The sequence below is a fragment of the Haplochromis burtoni genome, unplaced genomic scaffold, assembly GCF_018398535.1.
Source record: "Haplochromis burtoni strain Fernald_Lab_line unplaced genomic scaffold, NCSU_Asbu1 Contig_219, whole genome shotgun sequence".
Taxonomy (NCBI): Eukaryota; Metazoa; Chordata; class Actinopteri; order Cichliformes; family Cichlidae; genus Haplochromis; species Haplochromis burtoni.
Window position 1 is genome coordinate 676218 of NW_024582580.1, and position 14469 is coordinate 690686.

Here is a 14469-nt window from a genome sequence, read left to right on the forward strand (position 1 = left end):
GAAGAAATGCCTCAATACTTATGTATTTCTTTTTATTTCCAGGTGGAAGAGGAATCACTGGTGAATACTTTGATCAAGAGAAAAATGATAACTGCCAGCTTCACCATAGCTTTACCGTACACGCTAGATGAGGTAGTTTAAATGTTAACTTGATCTTTAATTTTACAAGTCAACTTTTATTGCCTTCTTCCTACATTAACGTCACATTTTAATCATCAGCTATATAGAAGAGAGAGATGATGCCACCCTGATGTCACTCAGTAGTTGGTTAGTTTCTTTTTAGGAAGCCTCAAGCCTCAGCATGTTCAGCGTCATCATCAAGATGACTAGACTCTGTGTATGGAAAAAAAAAATTCCAAAATTAGTCTCCATTCTGATTCTTACATGAACCAAGATTTACAAAACAAAACTCATGAGGAAAAGTGTTGCTAAGATTATAGATCAAGGGGCTTGAGCCCTGTTTCTCTCATAGACTTTTATAGAATTAAACCCCTAAAACAGCGGTCCCCAATATTTTCATGGACCGTCCTTTAATGTGTAGCAGATAAATACAACAATACGACCAAGACAAAAACTGTGGTGTTTTGTAACTATAATAATAAACGCGAATTCAGTGTGTAATTGTGACTTTATTAGCAGCGTCCATAGTACCAGTTGAAAACACGCCTCAACCACATTCCATAACAAGGTATAGACACCGCAACATTAGTGATTCAGCAATTCCAAGATGAGCAATCATTTGCTGTTGGTTACTGTCACTGCAATTAGGGGAGGCTTTTTCCCAAACTCTGGGAACGAGCAGGCAAGTTAAAGCCGTACAGAAGAGGCATGTAAACACATCAGGGTAGAAGGGAACACTCCCTTTTTATACTGAAAAACGAGTTTTGACACTCGTGATGCTAATATTATGTGACTGTAATGTTATGCTCCTGTGCTTTCAGGCCGTCGCAATGCGAGACTCCATGGCCCAATCTTTATACGGCGCTCTGTTTGACTGGATCATCCTTCACATCAACCATGCGACCATGAACAGACGAGACATGGAGGAGTCCATCTCAGTGAGTCACATGATTCAATATAATAACGATATAATTGAGATGAAAAGCCTTTCCTTACTTTTCCATGTCCAAATTCATTCCTGCCAGGCTGCTTCACTTTAGATTCATTTAGTTGTTGTTTTTTTATACGATTAGATTCAAATAAATCCATTAATATATGTGTGCTTTTTTTTTTTTTTAAATGGAACAGGTCTGTGTAATATTTAGCTCATAAATTAACACTTTTGAGTATGGTGCCTTTGAATTTGTCTGCGTTGCTGTTTTGTTTTTAGTGTTTGTCCATCGGTGTCCTGGATATGTTTGGCTTTGAAAACCTCCAGTCAAACAGTTTTGAGCAGCTGTGCATCAACTACGCCAACGAGACACTGCAATGTTACATCAACCACAACATCTTCAGGCTTGAGCAGGTAGGTTTATTTATACACATTTACAACAAGAAAAAGTTCTTTTCATTATTATAACTGGACACACCGTCCACGTGCGCTTAACTGGCAAGTTCTGAAATACGTTCTTCTTCACAGCTTTTCTCGCACATATTGGCATGTTTTACAACATACACTCAATGGCCACATTTTTTTTTGTTTTTCTCTTTTCTTTACTTTCAAATCAAAGAACATTGAGCAGTCAGACAACAAATTGAATATGTGCAATAAATTGAAATTTGCGGATAGTAAATTTCAATTTACTATCATTGCAACACTGTGTTACTAACGGCATTCCTGAGCTTGGAAGACTGATTCACAGTAACACATGACGTGATTGCGTAAATGTGTTGTGATAAATGCCAGGAGGAGTTTGTGGAAGAGGGCATTGTCTGGAAAAACATCGAGTTCAGCGACAACACCGACTGCGTTCAGCTGTTCGACAAGAAGTCGATCGGACTCTTCGACCTGCTGGAGAAGGAGAGCAAGTAAGGGAACTCATACTACTGTAGACCTTATTAATTTAATTTTCATCTATATATTTTTTTTTTTTTGTAAATCAGTTTCCATAGTTCATTTGCTTGTTGAAATTATTTTTTTGTTACATAAAAATGTCTAATTAGTTCAGGTGTTCGTTTTACACTGTAATTAGACTGTCAAGACACAGAAAATGTTTCAGTACTTAAAGCCACCTCAGGCTGGCTGTGTAGGGAAAATAAACTATGACATGTTTTTTAAAAAAATATTGTTTGTTAGTTTTTTTGTTTTTTTGTTTTTTTTAAATCAAAGCCTATTTTTTTTTTTTTTTTTTTTTTAACTTTCGCTAAAATGTATTTTAAAACTAGTGTGAAATCTTAGTTTAGTTTTTGTTAATATTTTGGGGGGGGGGGTTAAATAAACAAATAAAATTTACATTATTGAAACTATTTAATTGTTTAATTACAAGGTAATGTAGTTAAAATAGAAATTTTGTATTAATGAATAGCCTATAATGACAATTATAACTTCGGTGAGGACATACTTTATACTTTAGTTATGTATTAGCAGACGAGTTAAACTTTTTGCTTTTTGCATCAGTTCATTTGTTACCAAAAATATACTGAAATCAAAGAAGTATCCGAGAGCACAAACCTCCAGCGAGGCAGCTCACATTCTGGGCAGTTTTAATTTTATTTTGCACATATTCAGATTTTTTTGTTTCATTTTCGTTTTTCTTCACACTTTAAGAAGTTTTTAGTGCAGTAAAAACAAGTTCAGACGGGCTTTTATTTGACCTGGTGAAAGACACATTGATATATGTGACATGTGTAGCGTTCATTTAATTGTAGTAAAATTCATTCAAGTGTTCAGTAATTAATATTAATTGAAGTTTGTTTTGGTTTAAAACAGGTTGTACACGTATTCAAATGGTTATATATTTAAATGATTGTAACCTGTTACTGTAATGAGAAAAAAAATCAAGTACACTTGCATTAGAACAGACTGTGATTAATCTTTTAAGAACGCTTAAATTAAAAAGGAGTTAAATAAAAATTCAGTTTGAATTATTTTTCGGGCAAATCACAGCTAATAACAGGTAGAGATGATTCAGTTCATCACAGTATACTTTCTGTATTGTCAGTCTAGTAAATATGCCAGAGCCAACTCTTCTTTTTAAAATGTAATTATTTCTCTATGTAACGTCAGTTTAAAAAAAGAGAAAACCACTATGGGATGAAATGATTTTTTTTATTTATTTTTGCGGTTGCCTTTATCTCGTCTTACCATTGTTTAGTCGTACATTTATTCCATATGTCAGCGGTCCCCAACCCCCAGGAGTCGTTTGGTGCTGGGCTGCGAGAGTTGAGGCTTTCGGGTCTTCAGGGTTTTTATTGGTTTTTATCTTTTTTTTAGTGTGTTTTTATTTTTTATTTTTGCGTTTTTTATCGTTAACTCAGTTTTCCTGGGTCTTTTCCTGGGTGTTATCAATAAATCTTCTTTTTTGGGTTATTTTTGTTGTTGTATTTATCTGCGACACCTTAAAGGCCGGTCCGTAAAAATACTGTTGGACATAAACTGGTCCGTGGCCCAAAAAAGGCTGGTGACCGCTGCCTTATGTCATGTATTTTTCTTTCTCACTGTGTTTCTTCAGCCTCACCGAGGCCACAGACAAGAGTCTGCTGGAAAAGATAAAGAAGCAGCATCAGGACAACCCATACTTCAAACCATCTCCACACACAGAGCCAACTTTTGTGATTCAACACTTTGCTGGGAGGGTTAAATATCACATCAAGGTGGAGTAAAATTCTTCTTTTTTTTTTGGCTTTGCAGTAACCTTGTTTGATAAGGAAGTGTGGGGGGAAAAAACCTCTTTGCAGCCAAGTAAATCATTAATTCCCTCCACAGAGAAAACTGTGGAAGCATTGTTAGTTTTTAGTGTCAGACACATGTGTAAACACTGCGAAGGCTGTGAACCACACACGGCGGTGTACTGATCATTACTATTTCCCATTCATTAGGACTTCAGAAAGAAAAACACAGAGCACATGCGTCCTGATGTCATATCACTTCTACGGAGCAGTGAGCGCTCCTTCATCCATCACTTGGTTGCTTCCAGCCCAGAAGCACAGTTCAGATGGGGTGTCCTCCGAGCAGCCATCCGCATCCTCACAGTATTCAAGAACCTGGGACGTCGGCGGAAAGAATTAAGTGGGTAGTTTAGTTATGGTTGACAGTTATCTAAAAAAAAGAGAGAAAAGTGAATTTCCTTTGTAGGACAACATTGGCACCTTTGTTTGACTTTCTTTCCTTAATGAGTTTGTCAGCTTTTATCAAGACAGTCGAGTTTCTTTATGTGAAATGTTTCTCATTTTTGTTATAATGTACAACTAGCTTGCTTTACTGTCGCCACAGCTGCTGCAAGGCGGAAGTCTTTTAAAGAGATACTAGATAAGCGCCGGAGTACTTTGACTCAACTATCCAGGTAAATATAACACACAAGTACATGAATGGCACATATTGGGAATTGGTCTCGATGCAGACACCAACAAGATATATGTCGTTTAGCACTGGATGATGAATAAAAAGCTTAACATCCAGTGAGTTAAGTTTCACATGGTCATATAAGCAAAAAAACAAAACATAACATAAGAACGGTTCTGTGCTGATAAAGTTAAAGAGGTTCTCTCATTCTTGCAGTACCAGCACGAGTCTGGATTTCTCCTTTGATCACTCTGATGAACGACCAGTTGATGTATTTGATTTTTTGGCCATGGGTCACGACCAAACCAGCCAGCCCTTCTGCTGTACTGTGCAGAAAAGGTGAGCTTGCTTTTGGTTAAACAGTTATATTATATATAACAGTTTTTCATAATCCTCTTTCTGTCTGTTTTCTGCAGGAGAACTAAAAGCGGTCGACAGAAGCAGATTATTCCAAAGGTAAAGCCTCATTATAACTCATGGATGTTAACTGATTCTTTATCAATAGTCTTTGATTGTGTTTTAGAGTCAGGAAGCTCACAGTTATATTTATGTTTTATCAAACAGAACCTTGTTGATTTGCGTTCTCTCCGACACATTATTGGTCTCACGGGGCACGACCTAACCAGCAAATCCATCTTCCATCCTCACCGAAAATCAAATCCTTCTACAGTAGGCTCTCAGTTCCAGGTTTGTCTTCAGCATAACGTCTAAAATATCCCTGGTGTGGAAACATTTTAATACTATGTCATTCTTAACGGTGATATCCTCAAGTGACACCCTATCAGAAAGGCTTAAAAACTCTGTTGCCGTTTAAGATGAAGTAGTTTAATGAAAACTTGCTCACTGTTTGTATGCTTCTTGCAGGCATCGCTCACAACTCTGATGGACAGAATTGCAAAAGCCGAGCCTTTCTTCATTTTCTGTGTGCGCGCCAATGCTGAAAAGGTAATCTGTGAATCTGTGGCATCATCATTATGAAGTTTATATGTTTCACTGAATAAGATACTTTATCATTTTTTTGTTTATTTAAACAGAAGGAGCTGTGCTTTGATGATAAACTTGTCCTAAACCAAATCAGGTATACAGGCTTACTGCAGATAGTTCACATCCAGAAGTCTGGCTACAGTGCCAAATACACATTTGAGGTGGGCACTCGTTTTAATGTGATTCTACTTATAAATGTATATAAATAATTATCCCCAGGAAAGGAACAACTGATTCATTCATTTTCATCTTCTGATGCTGTTTTTCTCTCAATGGCAGGAATTTGTTGAGAAGTTTAGGATTTTGTTTCCACAAGGAACTGCTGCAACTCCAGCGCACATCACGGCACTGTTTGAGTGGATGGCTTTGGATAAGAAGACCTACCAAATAGGAAAAACAAAGGTAGATCACAATATCACTTTTCAAACCAATCAGCCCCATATTAAATTGCCTCTGGTCTCCCTTTAAAAGCGTTCGTTAATAACTACAATTTCAGAATTACAATAATACATTTTAGAATTCTGACGCAAGTAAACTAATAAACACGCATAAATGTCAGAGAAGCAGGGTGTGTGTGTGTGTGCTAAAATCTAGAGAAGAGTTAACTGCACAAATGTGTCTGCATTTATTATATGTATGGCATCTTCTTATCTACTCAGGTTTTCCTTAAGGAAAAGCAACGGCAACTGCTTCAAGACACACTCAACAAAGAAGTGATGCGCCGCATCATCACCCTGCAGCGCTGGTTCCGCACGTGCCTCATAAGGTTCCACTTTCTGCACAAAAGAGATGCTACAATGATCATACAGGTGCAGCACTTTTGTTTATGCTCACTGCTAAACAAAAACAAAAAACTCTGAGGCTGAGCCAGTAAGATTTGGGTCACTTAGGCTCTTTTTTTTTTTTTTTCTTGCTGTGCCAGTAACTGAAAATGTTCCTCAAAGTCAAAAACATACTTGATTAGGGCTAAAATAGTATTTCTGCTCTTACAGAGGAGATGGCGTCAGTTTTCTCTGACCCAAAATCGAACCGCTACATTGATGCAGGCAGCATGGAGGACGTCCATGGAGGCGTCCAAACACACGGAGTGGAAGCAGGATGATGGCGGCTCCAAAGACCGGGGCGGACAGGAAAGGTACTGACGTGGCTGAAGTGCATTACAGGAGTAACAGCTCTTGTAGTTATTATTCAGATATGCCATTACTCGGATTGTGAGCATTACACTGATTGATCTCTTTGAATTGATGATGTATCCCACACTCAGTGCATTAGGCTCATTTATCTGGCGCAGAGTGCTGCATTCAAGGGCATGCAAGCAGTAGATGATTTCAGATTAATACTATAAGGAAATATGTGTTTGCTCACAAACACATGCCCTTGACAATCCAGTTTATCTATTTTTAAAGGCATGCATTTATCAGGGTATGTACGCTGAAATGCACCATTTGAAAAATATGCTTGTCAGTGCCCTCTGGTGGCTAAATAATAGTAGGACAAAATAGGATATGTGCTAATCTGCTGTATCTGTGATAGCTTAATGGCAGCAAGATGGTCTCTGGTTTAATAATAAATTTCAGATAAAATGAGAATTTAGCAGTTAAAAACTGTTAGGATTCATATTCATTTCACTTTTTTCTCTTATCTTTTTCTTTTTTTTTAATAACAGCTTGGGAAAAAGGGAGTTGAAGAGGCAGGAAAAAATGGAGCAGCCTGACCCAGTCAATAGTCTTGCTGTACAGCGGGACAAAGGCAATGAGAAACGTCAAGGCAAATCCCCTCCATCACTCACCAGACCCTTCTCCGTCCCTGTAGATCTAGTTTCCATTAACAATGACTCCACCAGCCACACTAAGGGAAACACACTTCAGCGCTACAAAGATTTCGGGGGATTCAAGGAGAAGGCCAATAGGTGGAAGGACAACAGACATAGTGAAGGAGATTCAGGTTCTGAAGCACTCTGGCAAAGAAATTATAGGAGAAATAAATTTCAGTAAGTTTTTCAACTTCTACAGTCAGTGGTTCTGCTAACATGGCCTCAGAAAAATGTTTTGAATACAGTCCAAGGTCCAAATTTGGGCAACCACCACAGTGCATTTTATTATTGATGTTTTTGAAGTGAAGACTTTGAGCTCACAAAGACTCAAAAGTAAAAGTTTAATAGGATGCCTGTTTCCTCATTCTTCAGTGATCAATTAAGCAGATAAGTGTTTAACTTTTTTTTTTTTTAGATTTTCACTGAAAATCTGATCGTGAGGCTCAGTGAGACGATGATGTAGGTGAAGGAGGCCATTGTTAGGCTGAAAAGAAACCCACCAAGAGATTTTTGAAACTTTAGGCGTGGCCACATTAACAAATCCAATACATTTTTAAAGAGTAGGGAGTGCAAAGCACACCAAAAGGCCCAAAATGGGAGACACGTTTTTTCCTTAGCTAAGAAAAACCTCACCCAGCAAGTCCAAAACATTCTTTAGCAGGTATGCGTATCATTGTAAAGGTCTACAATCAAGAGGCGCCTTCATGAATGTGAATAGGGTGAAGATGAGACAATAGCCGGGAAAATGTCTGTTACTGCAGCTTTAAAAAAAAAAAAAAAAAACTTTGCTCAGAAAGTTGAAAGTCACACTAAAGAAGGAGTTCAGTTAAACAGCGAAGAGATCAGAGAGTCCAAATCTAAATGATTCAGCAAGAAGCTTAATCCCAAAATGAATGTAGGGCGTGTGGTATGACCAAGGTTTTCTGAGTCTGTCTTTGTGGCAGCACAGTGCAAACACATGTTTGAGAAAGTGATTAGCTGCATCTCCACTATGTGGTGCAGAGGATGGTCATTATCCACAGCCACAGTTATTTGGATGACCTCCGCATCACCTGACAGAGGAATCCAAACAGTGTGTGGATTCACACTGGATCCAAACACCAGCAGCAAGGACAAATTCCCTTAGTGAGTAATACGGATGCATTTCTGCAGGAAATTATTACGCAATCAACATCCCAGCCTGCCTGAAAAGTCCTGAAGCCATGGAAGGTCACACTGTGGTCCGGGAAGTGAGAGTGTGTCTTCATGTAAAGCCCATCAAACTGCACTCTTTGTTCCCTCTGGTGTTAATCGGCTCACCACAGCTGGTCCATCTTATATTCCACAAAGATCACATGCTCCCCGATGATCGTTAGACCAGCTCCAGATTTCAAATCGCAGCTGGGATTTCAGACTTTGCTCCGGGCAGTCACATCATCATTGATGATCAGGTGTTGGAAGTTCTCTGTCGTTGAGAGTGCAAAGGAAGACAAGTAGTAGGCTTTTAGATCTTGACTTTGAAAGACTGAGGGGAAACAAAAGACAGCCACTTCATTTGCTTGAATGTGAGCCAAAAAAAACAACGTTAGATGGAGATAAAGTTAGTAAAATGAACAAAAAGCACAACAGCAGCAGGTTCTGTCACTTGCTTCCAATGAATTGCGTAATAAAAGCAGAGGGTTTACACTCAGGCAAAGAAAGGCATTAAACTTGATTGGGCTCGCACAGTTCTGGAAAAGAAGACAAAAAAATTTTTTGGACAGATGAAATCACCTGAAATTATGTCAGTTTGTCCAAATACCTTTGAGCCTCTGAAAATGGGGGACTGTCTGTGATTTTGGTTTTTTGGTGTTTTTTTTAAAGGCTGTAATTCCTAAACCCTGTACAATAGTACTGGTACAACCCTCGAGTTAAAGCTGCAAGTCTGCACAGTCTGCCTCAAAACTAAAAAGACAAAACTACAAAGATGATACCATTGTCCAAATAGTTATGGGTCTAACTGTATGACATGCTTTCTGTTTAAGCATCTTGAATAAGTATTTCTGCCTTAAGATCCTAAAGTATAAATTCTCATGCTATTAATAATGATTGGAAAGTGTTTTATATTTAGTCAAACAATCACTCATTGCTTTTATTTCCTTCTACAAACAGCACCAAAAAGTCCATGTCTGCAGATGAACTTTCCAAGATCAGCTCATCAGGCTCTGACAGCTCATCTTCAGTCAACGAGGTAACATCAGCTCCTGTATCAGTGATTGACCTAAAAAGTTTAATTTAACCTGTCTTTATTATTTTTGTGTTCTTATTGAGTGATTGTTAGTGTCCTTGCTGCATGTATGATAGTGTTGTAGCTTTGTGTACTGTGAGCTAATGTTACAGTGAAAAACACGTGAAAGGAGGCTTCTTGCACATCAAAGGAGGTCTCGCAGACCTCGTACCTCATCACTTTCCCTGGCCCAATTAGGTCAAGGTCCGGGTCCGCAAGCGCAAGAAACACAAGCGGCGCTTAGCCTACGCCCGCAGTGGTTTGATGTGTAACTTTGCTGGCTCCAAGGAGAGCGAGTACTGGAGCTTTCCGCTGCCGCCCATAAGTCCCTGTGTGGCCAGTCTGACGAGCTTGGTCAGTAGCGCCGATGTCCGGGACCTCAAATCCAAGGTTGGATATAGGGATTTTTTGCCAACCAGATCTCTTCTCTGCATGCAACTCTTGCATGTGTATGTACCAAATGGTTGGATAGCTTGGATTGTTCTGGGACTTCTGATTTCTGCTGTGCAGGCCAGGACAGTGAAAAATGGGCTGTTGCTTTCAAGCAGAAGGGAAATATTAAAGCCCGTTTTTAAAGCTCATTTCTGATCTTTCTTGTCTTTTCAACCAAAATGAGGAGAGGGTCAGCAAGGACAGAATATTAGAATATGAAAAGAATATTATTATGTGCTCTGATGTCAGTGTGTTTGGTCACTTCTTGTCGTTATGGTTATGCAACACAAACTAACGTACAGTATTTAATAGGCGGCCATTATTAAATCAGTTTTGATTTATTAACTTATCATCAAGTCTTTTTAATTGTGGACTGAAACTTCTATTAATATTTAACTATAAGGAATTGTACATATTAAAGTAACATATGTTCCCCTTGACCCTGATAATGCATATATGCAAATATGACTTGTTGATTTCCTCTTTACAGAGCCATCCTGGTCTATTAATGACTGCTTAACATTAGGGCTGCCACAAAAAGATTATTTTGTTAGTAACCGATTATTTTTGCAATTAGTCGACTAATCAGATCATGCATCCATTGGACGTAAAACGTACAGCTTATTGCATGTGCTCTTATATAACTATCATTAGCTTACAGCTTGAAGTGTTTAAGGTATGTGCTAACTAAAAATAAAGACAAGATGATAGTTTATTAAACTTTTAATGAAATTTGGAGTAAACTCTCTACCATCTCACACTTCTGTTTAATCGGTTTTCTGTTTGACGTTTATTCAGCTGTGTGAACAATATAACAGTAGTTATAGTATAGATTTGAATGCTCGAGGTGTAAGTGCAGCCACTCAGCCTGTACTGCATGTGTCACAAGTTAAAAGACAAAGGCAGACTATGCTTACAGGATGTGATGTTACAACACTAGTGAAATATTAATGTGTCATATTTCAAACGTATTTCTTTGTTCTAACAAAGAAAATTTAAATCATGATGAACAACAGGAGTAGTGATTACTGTAACTATATCACCAAGTAAACTCGCAACATTTTTAAACATTTTGTTGTTCAGCAGCAACAAGACTGACGGACTGTGTTTGAGGTAATATCACAAATGTCACAGATTTAATATTTGGTGTTTATTTGCTGGCTTGTCGGTAGTGGCCCTTTAAAAGGAAGTCTACCACACATCTATTCGACCAACGCCAGCTGATCTGCGATGCCAGTTAATCTGGAACACCGGCTCTAGTGAGCCTTGACCACCCGGCTAGCTATCGAGCTGGTGGGTAACAGACATCTCCGAAAACATCAGGGCACTTTTGCAAATATGTGATGTCTTGATAAATTGGGCAAATATTTGAAGTTTACACAGCTACATTCTCGCCTAAAAATATCTTAAAAGTTTATTTTGTGACCCAAAAAGACACCGACACAAATCTGGTAAAAGGGAGGACGCATTTGTCGCAGCATTTGGAGGAGTCTTTGAGTTTGGACATCCTTTGTCGCATCGCTGTTACGTAATCGACCTGCAAATGCGGCTTCCGAAAGATGCAAAAGACACCTCTGAACTTGGACACAGCTAAGATACCGAAGACTGCTTCTTCTTCTTTGGCGTTTAACAGAAGCTGGTGATGGACTGTCACTATTGTGCTGCAGTTATATCATGTGCATTGGGTGTGGTTTGGTGGAGGCACTTGTAAATTTAAATGTAAGCCTTTAAGATGATATTGGTGCTTGCGCAGCAGGGGAGCACGGTTGGGGGGAAAGGAGCGACTGTCACTTTGGATCAGAACGTGATTTGTTTTGTTGTTGTTGGCTTCTTTACACAATTTGTGCTCTAGTTTTTAAAATCTTTGTGTTTCAGATAACTGATGGCTCAACGTTCTCCCTTCCAATCCACAACACCAATGAGGACAGCATAGGACATCACGACACCAGCACCCCTGATAGGTGAAGCCCTCACTCAGTTAATTTATAAAAATTCAAAATCCAACATTAACGTTCTGTGGTAATTTGATATTCTGCTACATGGAATTTATGCAGGTTGTCTTTTTTGCAGGACTTGGTCTCTCGGTAAATTCCTGAGGAAAATGGCACCCAGAATATCCCCCAGCAGTGAATCTCCAACAGATAAAGCAGGTAACCACAAGTCTGGAAATGCAGATTCAGTGTATTTATATAATGCAACACTGATGACACTTTAATGACTGACATGTAGTAAACTTTAAATGGGCTGCAGGAGATATTTAAGTCAAAAGATGTTGGATTTAGAACTGTATTTGATACGTTTTATAGCTTTAACTGTTGGATAAAGACCTCCTCCATGGCCATTCCTGCTACACCAACAGAGTTTTAAAAAATGAGCATTTCATTAAAATTACAGGATTTAACCTTCAGTTAAGTCAAATCTTATTGTAATGTTATTACTAATATTGCTATCTGTCCTTTTGCTGCCAACAGTCACCTTCTCCAAGCACACTTCACATTCTAACCAAACGACAAACCAAAACAGTGCGAAATCAAATCGTAACCCCACCATTCGAATCAGCCGTGCCACACGGGGGTTGCAGTGGGACTCCTCTCTGGACCAAGAGGTTACTGACAGCAAGGAGCTACGAAACCTGGATGAGTTCCTTGGGAATCAGGTGAGATCACAACTTAAGAGGGAGAAGGAGCAGGTTTCTAACTTGAGTTTAAACCCACACGACTCTCTCATTTATACCATAAATGTGCTATTTTCAGGACTTACTTCTTAGGTAGATTATCATTGTACACATAGATGGGCAACATGAAATGGGTCCCAGTTATAGCCAGCCCAGTTATTTTACACAACCTTAAAACCAGATTTACAAGTTATTTAAAAAATGCCTTTTTTGGCACTAAATATTGTCCATATTTAGCACATTATTTCCTGTCTTCAGCTTCAATATCAGCTATCCACGTTTAGAAAAACTTCTAGTTGTTCACACTTTCCTCACCTTTGTCATCAGGTGAATGAGCTGCAAACTAGAAAGGATCTGTCGCCAGCTGAGGCGATTTTTCTCACAGCCACGATGCAGTTCAGAGAGAACATCAAAGGCATGTACTCTGTCCAGGTCAGTCAGTGTTTTAACTTGTTGGCTCAAATGACAGAGGAATATGGAAGGCAGCTTTTTCATGTTTTCCTTGTGAAAATCTTCATTTTTTTTACACTTTTACTGACCAAATAGCTTGAAAATAATAATTCTGTTGGCACCCTCAGAAGCCCCAGATTCACTACAAAGATCTGATGAAAGGCTTCCATAACAAGGTGAACACGCTAGCAGGAGCCACTGAAAAGGGAGAAGTTCCAATGGTGGTAAACCTCTTCCAGTCTGTGCTGGACGGCTTCATCAGGGCCACAAAGAAACGAGCAGCGTCTGAACCTGCAAAGGTAAATTTTATTGCATTCGGTCGATCCTCAGTTGCTAAAATACTTTAAGAGTACAGCTCATTTATATGTATATTTCCCTTCTGGGTTCTAGACATTGAAGAAGAGAAGGAAAAAGGATAAAAGTGTAAGTGAAATATCATAATTGAATTTATTTCTCGTGAATCTTGCTGAGTCTCATGAGGGATCTTGCTTTATTTCTTGTGTCTACAGCTTGACAGTCCTCTGGATCACCTGTTCAGCACATACCAGGTGAACATTATGCAGTCATGTGACTTGTGTGGCTCCTACATCTGGGGAATGGAGAAAGCCTATATGTGCAGTGGTGAGTTAAGAAAACAATTTGTATGAGCATTTCAAGAAACAATAGACAGTTCAATTTGACTGTGTTTTCCTCCTGTTTTTATTTTAGCGTGTAAGTTGATATGTCACAAGAAATGCCTGAGCAAAATCATCACGGACTGCTCGACACGGTGTGCCAGGCAGGTAGGTATTTTTCAATCAAATATCGTAGTATGAAAGAATAAGTATAAAAACGTTCCCTTTTATTGCTTGAGACTCATGTCTACTCTTCTTATCTTGTGATAGGATGGCAGTTTACCAGCCCCAGCTCACTTTGGCGTGCAGGTGTGCGCCCTCACCAGTAAAGCCAACCCCGTGCCCATAGTGATGGAGACGTTGCTGATGCACGTGGAGCTAAACGGCCTCTACACCGAAGGGATTTACCGCAAGTCGGGCTCGGCCTGCCGAGCGAAGGAGCTTCACCAGGTTCTGCAGAAAAGTAAGAAATTAATGAAAGTTGAAATGCACGAAGTTTCCAGAAAAACTATTTTACAAGAGTATAAATTCCAAAAAAGTCATCAAATCTCCAGAACCTAATGGCAAAAAAAGCCATTTAAAATAACCTCTTTTTGAGTATAATTTTTTGTGTGTGTGTGACCTGTTTTTTACCTTCAGATCCTGAGACGGTATGTTTGGATAACTACCCGATCCACACCATCACAGGCCTCATTAAACGCTGGCTCAGAGAGCTGCCTGACCCCCTCATGACATTTTCCCTCTACCACGACTTTCTGCATGCTGTGGGTGAGGAACTGTTTAAACTTTGAGCACTTTTTTTTTTTCAGAAATGCC

General features: G+C 39.0%; 1 protein-coding gene across 3 annotated transcripts in view; it reads left to right on the top strand.

Annotated features, from left to right (window-relative positions):
• myo9b (myosin IXb) overlaps positions 1-14469 on the top strand; it is a 30948-nt gene that overhangs the window by 12669 nt on the left and 3810 nt on the right. For 2 of the 3 annotated variants that reach the window (XM_005936649.2, XM_014338201.2), the window contains exons 8-35: positions 43-132; positions 942-1058; positions 1331-1465; positions 1847-1968; positions 3612-3753; positions 3979-4168; positions 4373-4442; positions 4658-4780; positions 4858-4897; positions 5006-5128; positions 5306-5386; positions 5476-5586; positions 5705-5827; positions 6085-6234; positions 6418-6560; positions 7092-7415; positions 9369-9447; positions 9682-9873; positions 11791-11876; positions 11986-12065; positions 12387-12571; positions 12917-13021; positions 13168-13338; positions 13430-13462; positions 13549-13660; positions 13748-13821; positions 13924-14116; positions 14293-14421. In XM_005936649.2, the coding sequence (XP_005936711.1) occupies positions 43-132; positions 942-1058; positions 1331-1465; positions 1847-1968; positions 3612-3753; positions 3979-4168; positions 4373-4442; positions 4658-4780; positions 4858-4897; positions 5006-5128; positions 5306-5386; positions 5476-5586; positions 5705-5827; positions 6085-6234; positions 6418-6560; positions 7092-7415; positions 9369-9447; positions 9682-9873; positions 11791-11876; positions 11986-12065; positions 12387-12571; positions 12917-13021; positions 13168-13338; positions 13430-13462; positions 13549-13660; positions 13748-13821; positions 13924-14116; positions 14293-14421 (3523 nt within the window). The remainder of the gene's footprint in view (positions 1-42; positions 133-941; positions 1059-1330; positions 1466-1846; positions 1969-3611; positions 3754-3978; positions 4169-4372; positions 4443-4657; positions 4781-4857; positions 4898-5005; positions 5129-5305; positions 5387-5475; positions 5587-5704; positions 5828-6084; positions 6235-6417; positions 6561-7091; positions 7416-9368; positions 9448-9681; positions 9874-11790; positions 11877-11985; positions 12066-12386; positions 12572-12916; positions 13022-13167; positions 13339-13429; positions 13463-13548; positions 13661-13747; positions 13822-13923; positions 14117-14292; positions 14422-14469) is intronic. The other variant, XM_005936650.2, reaches the window with a different exon arrangement.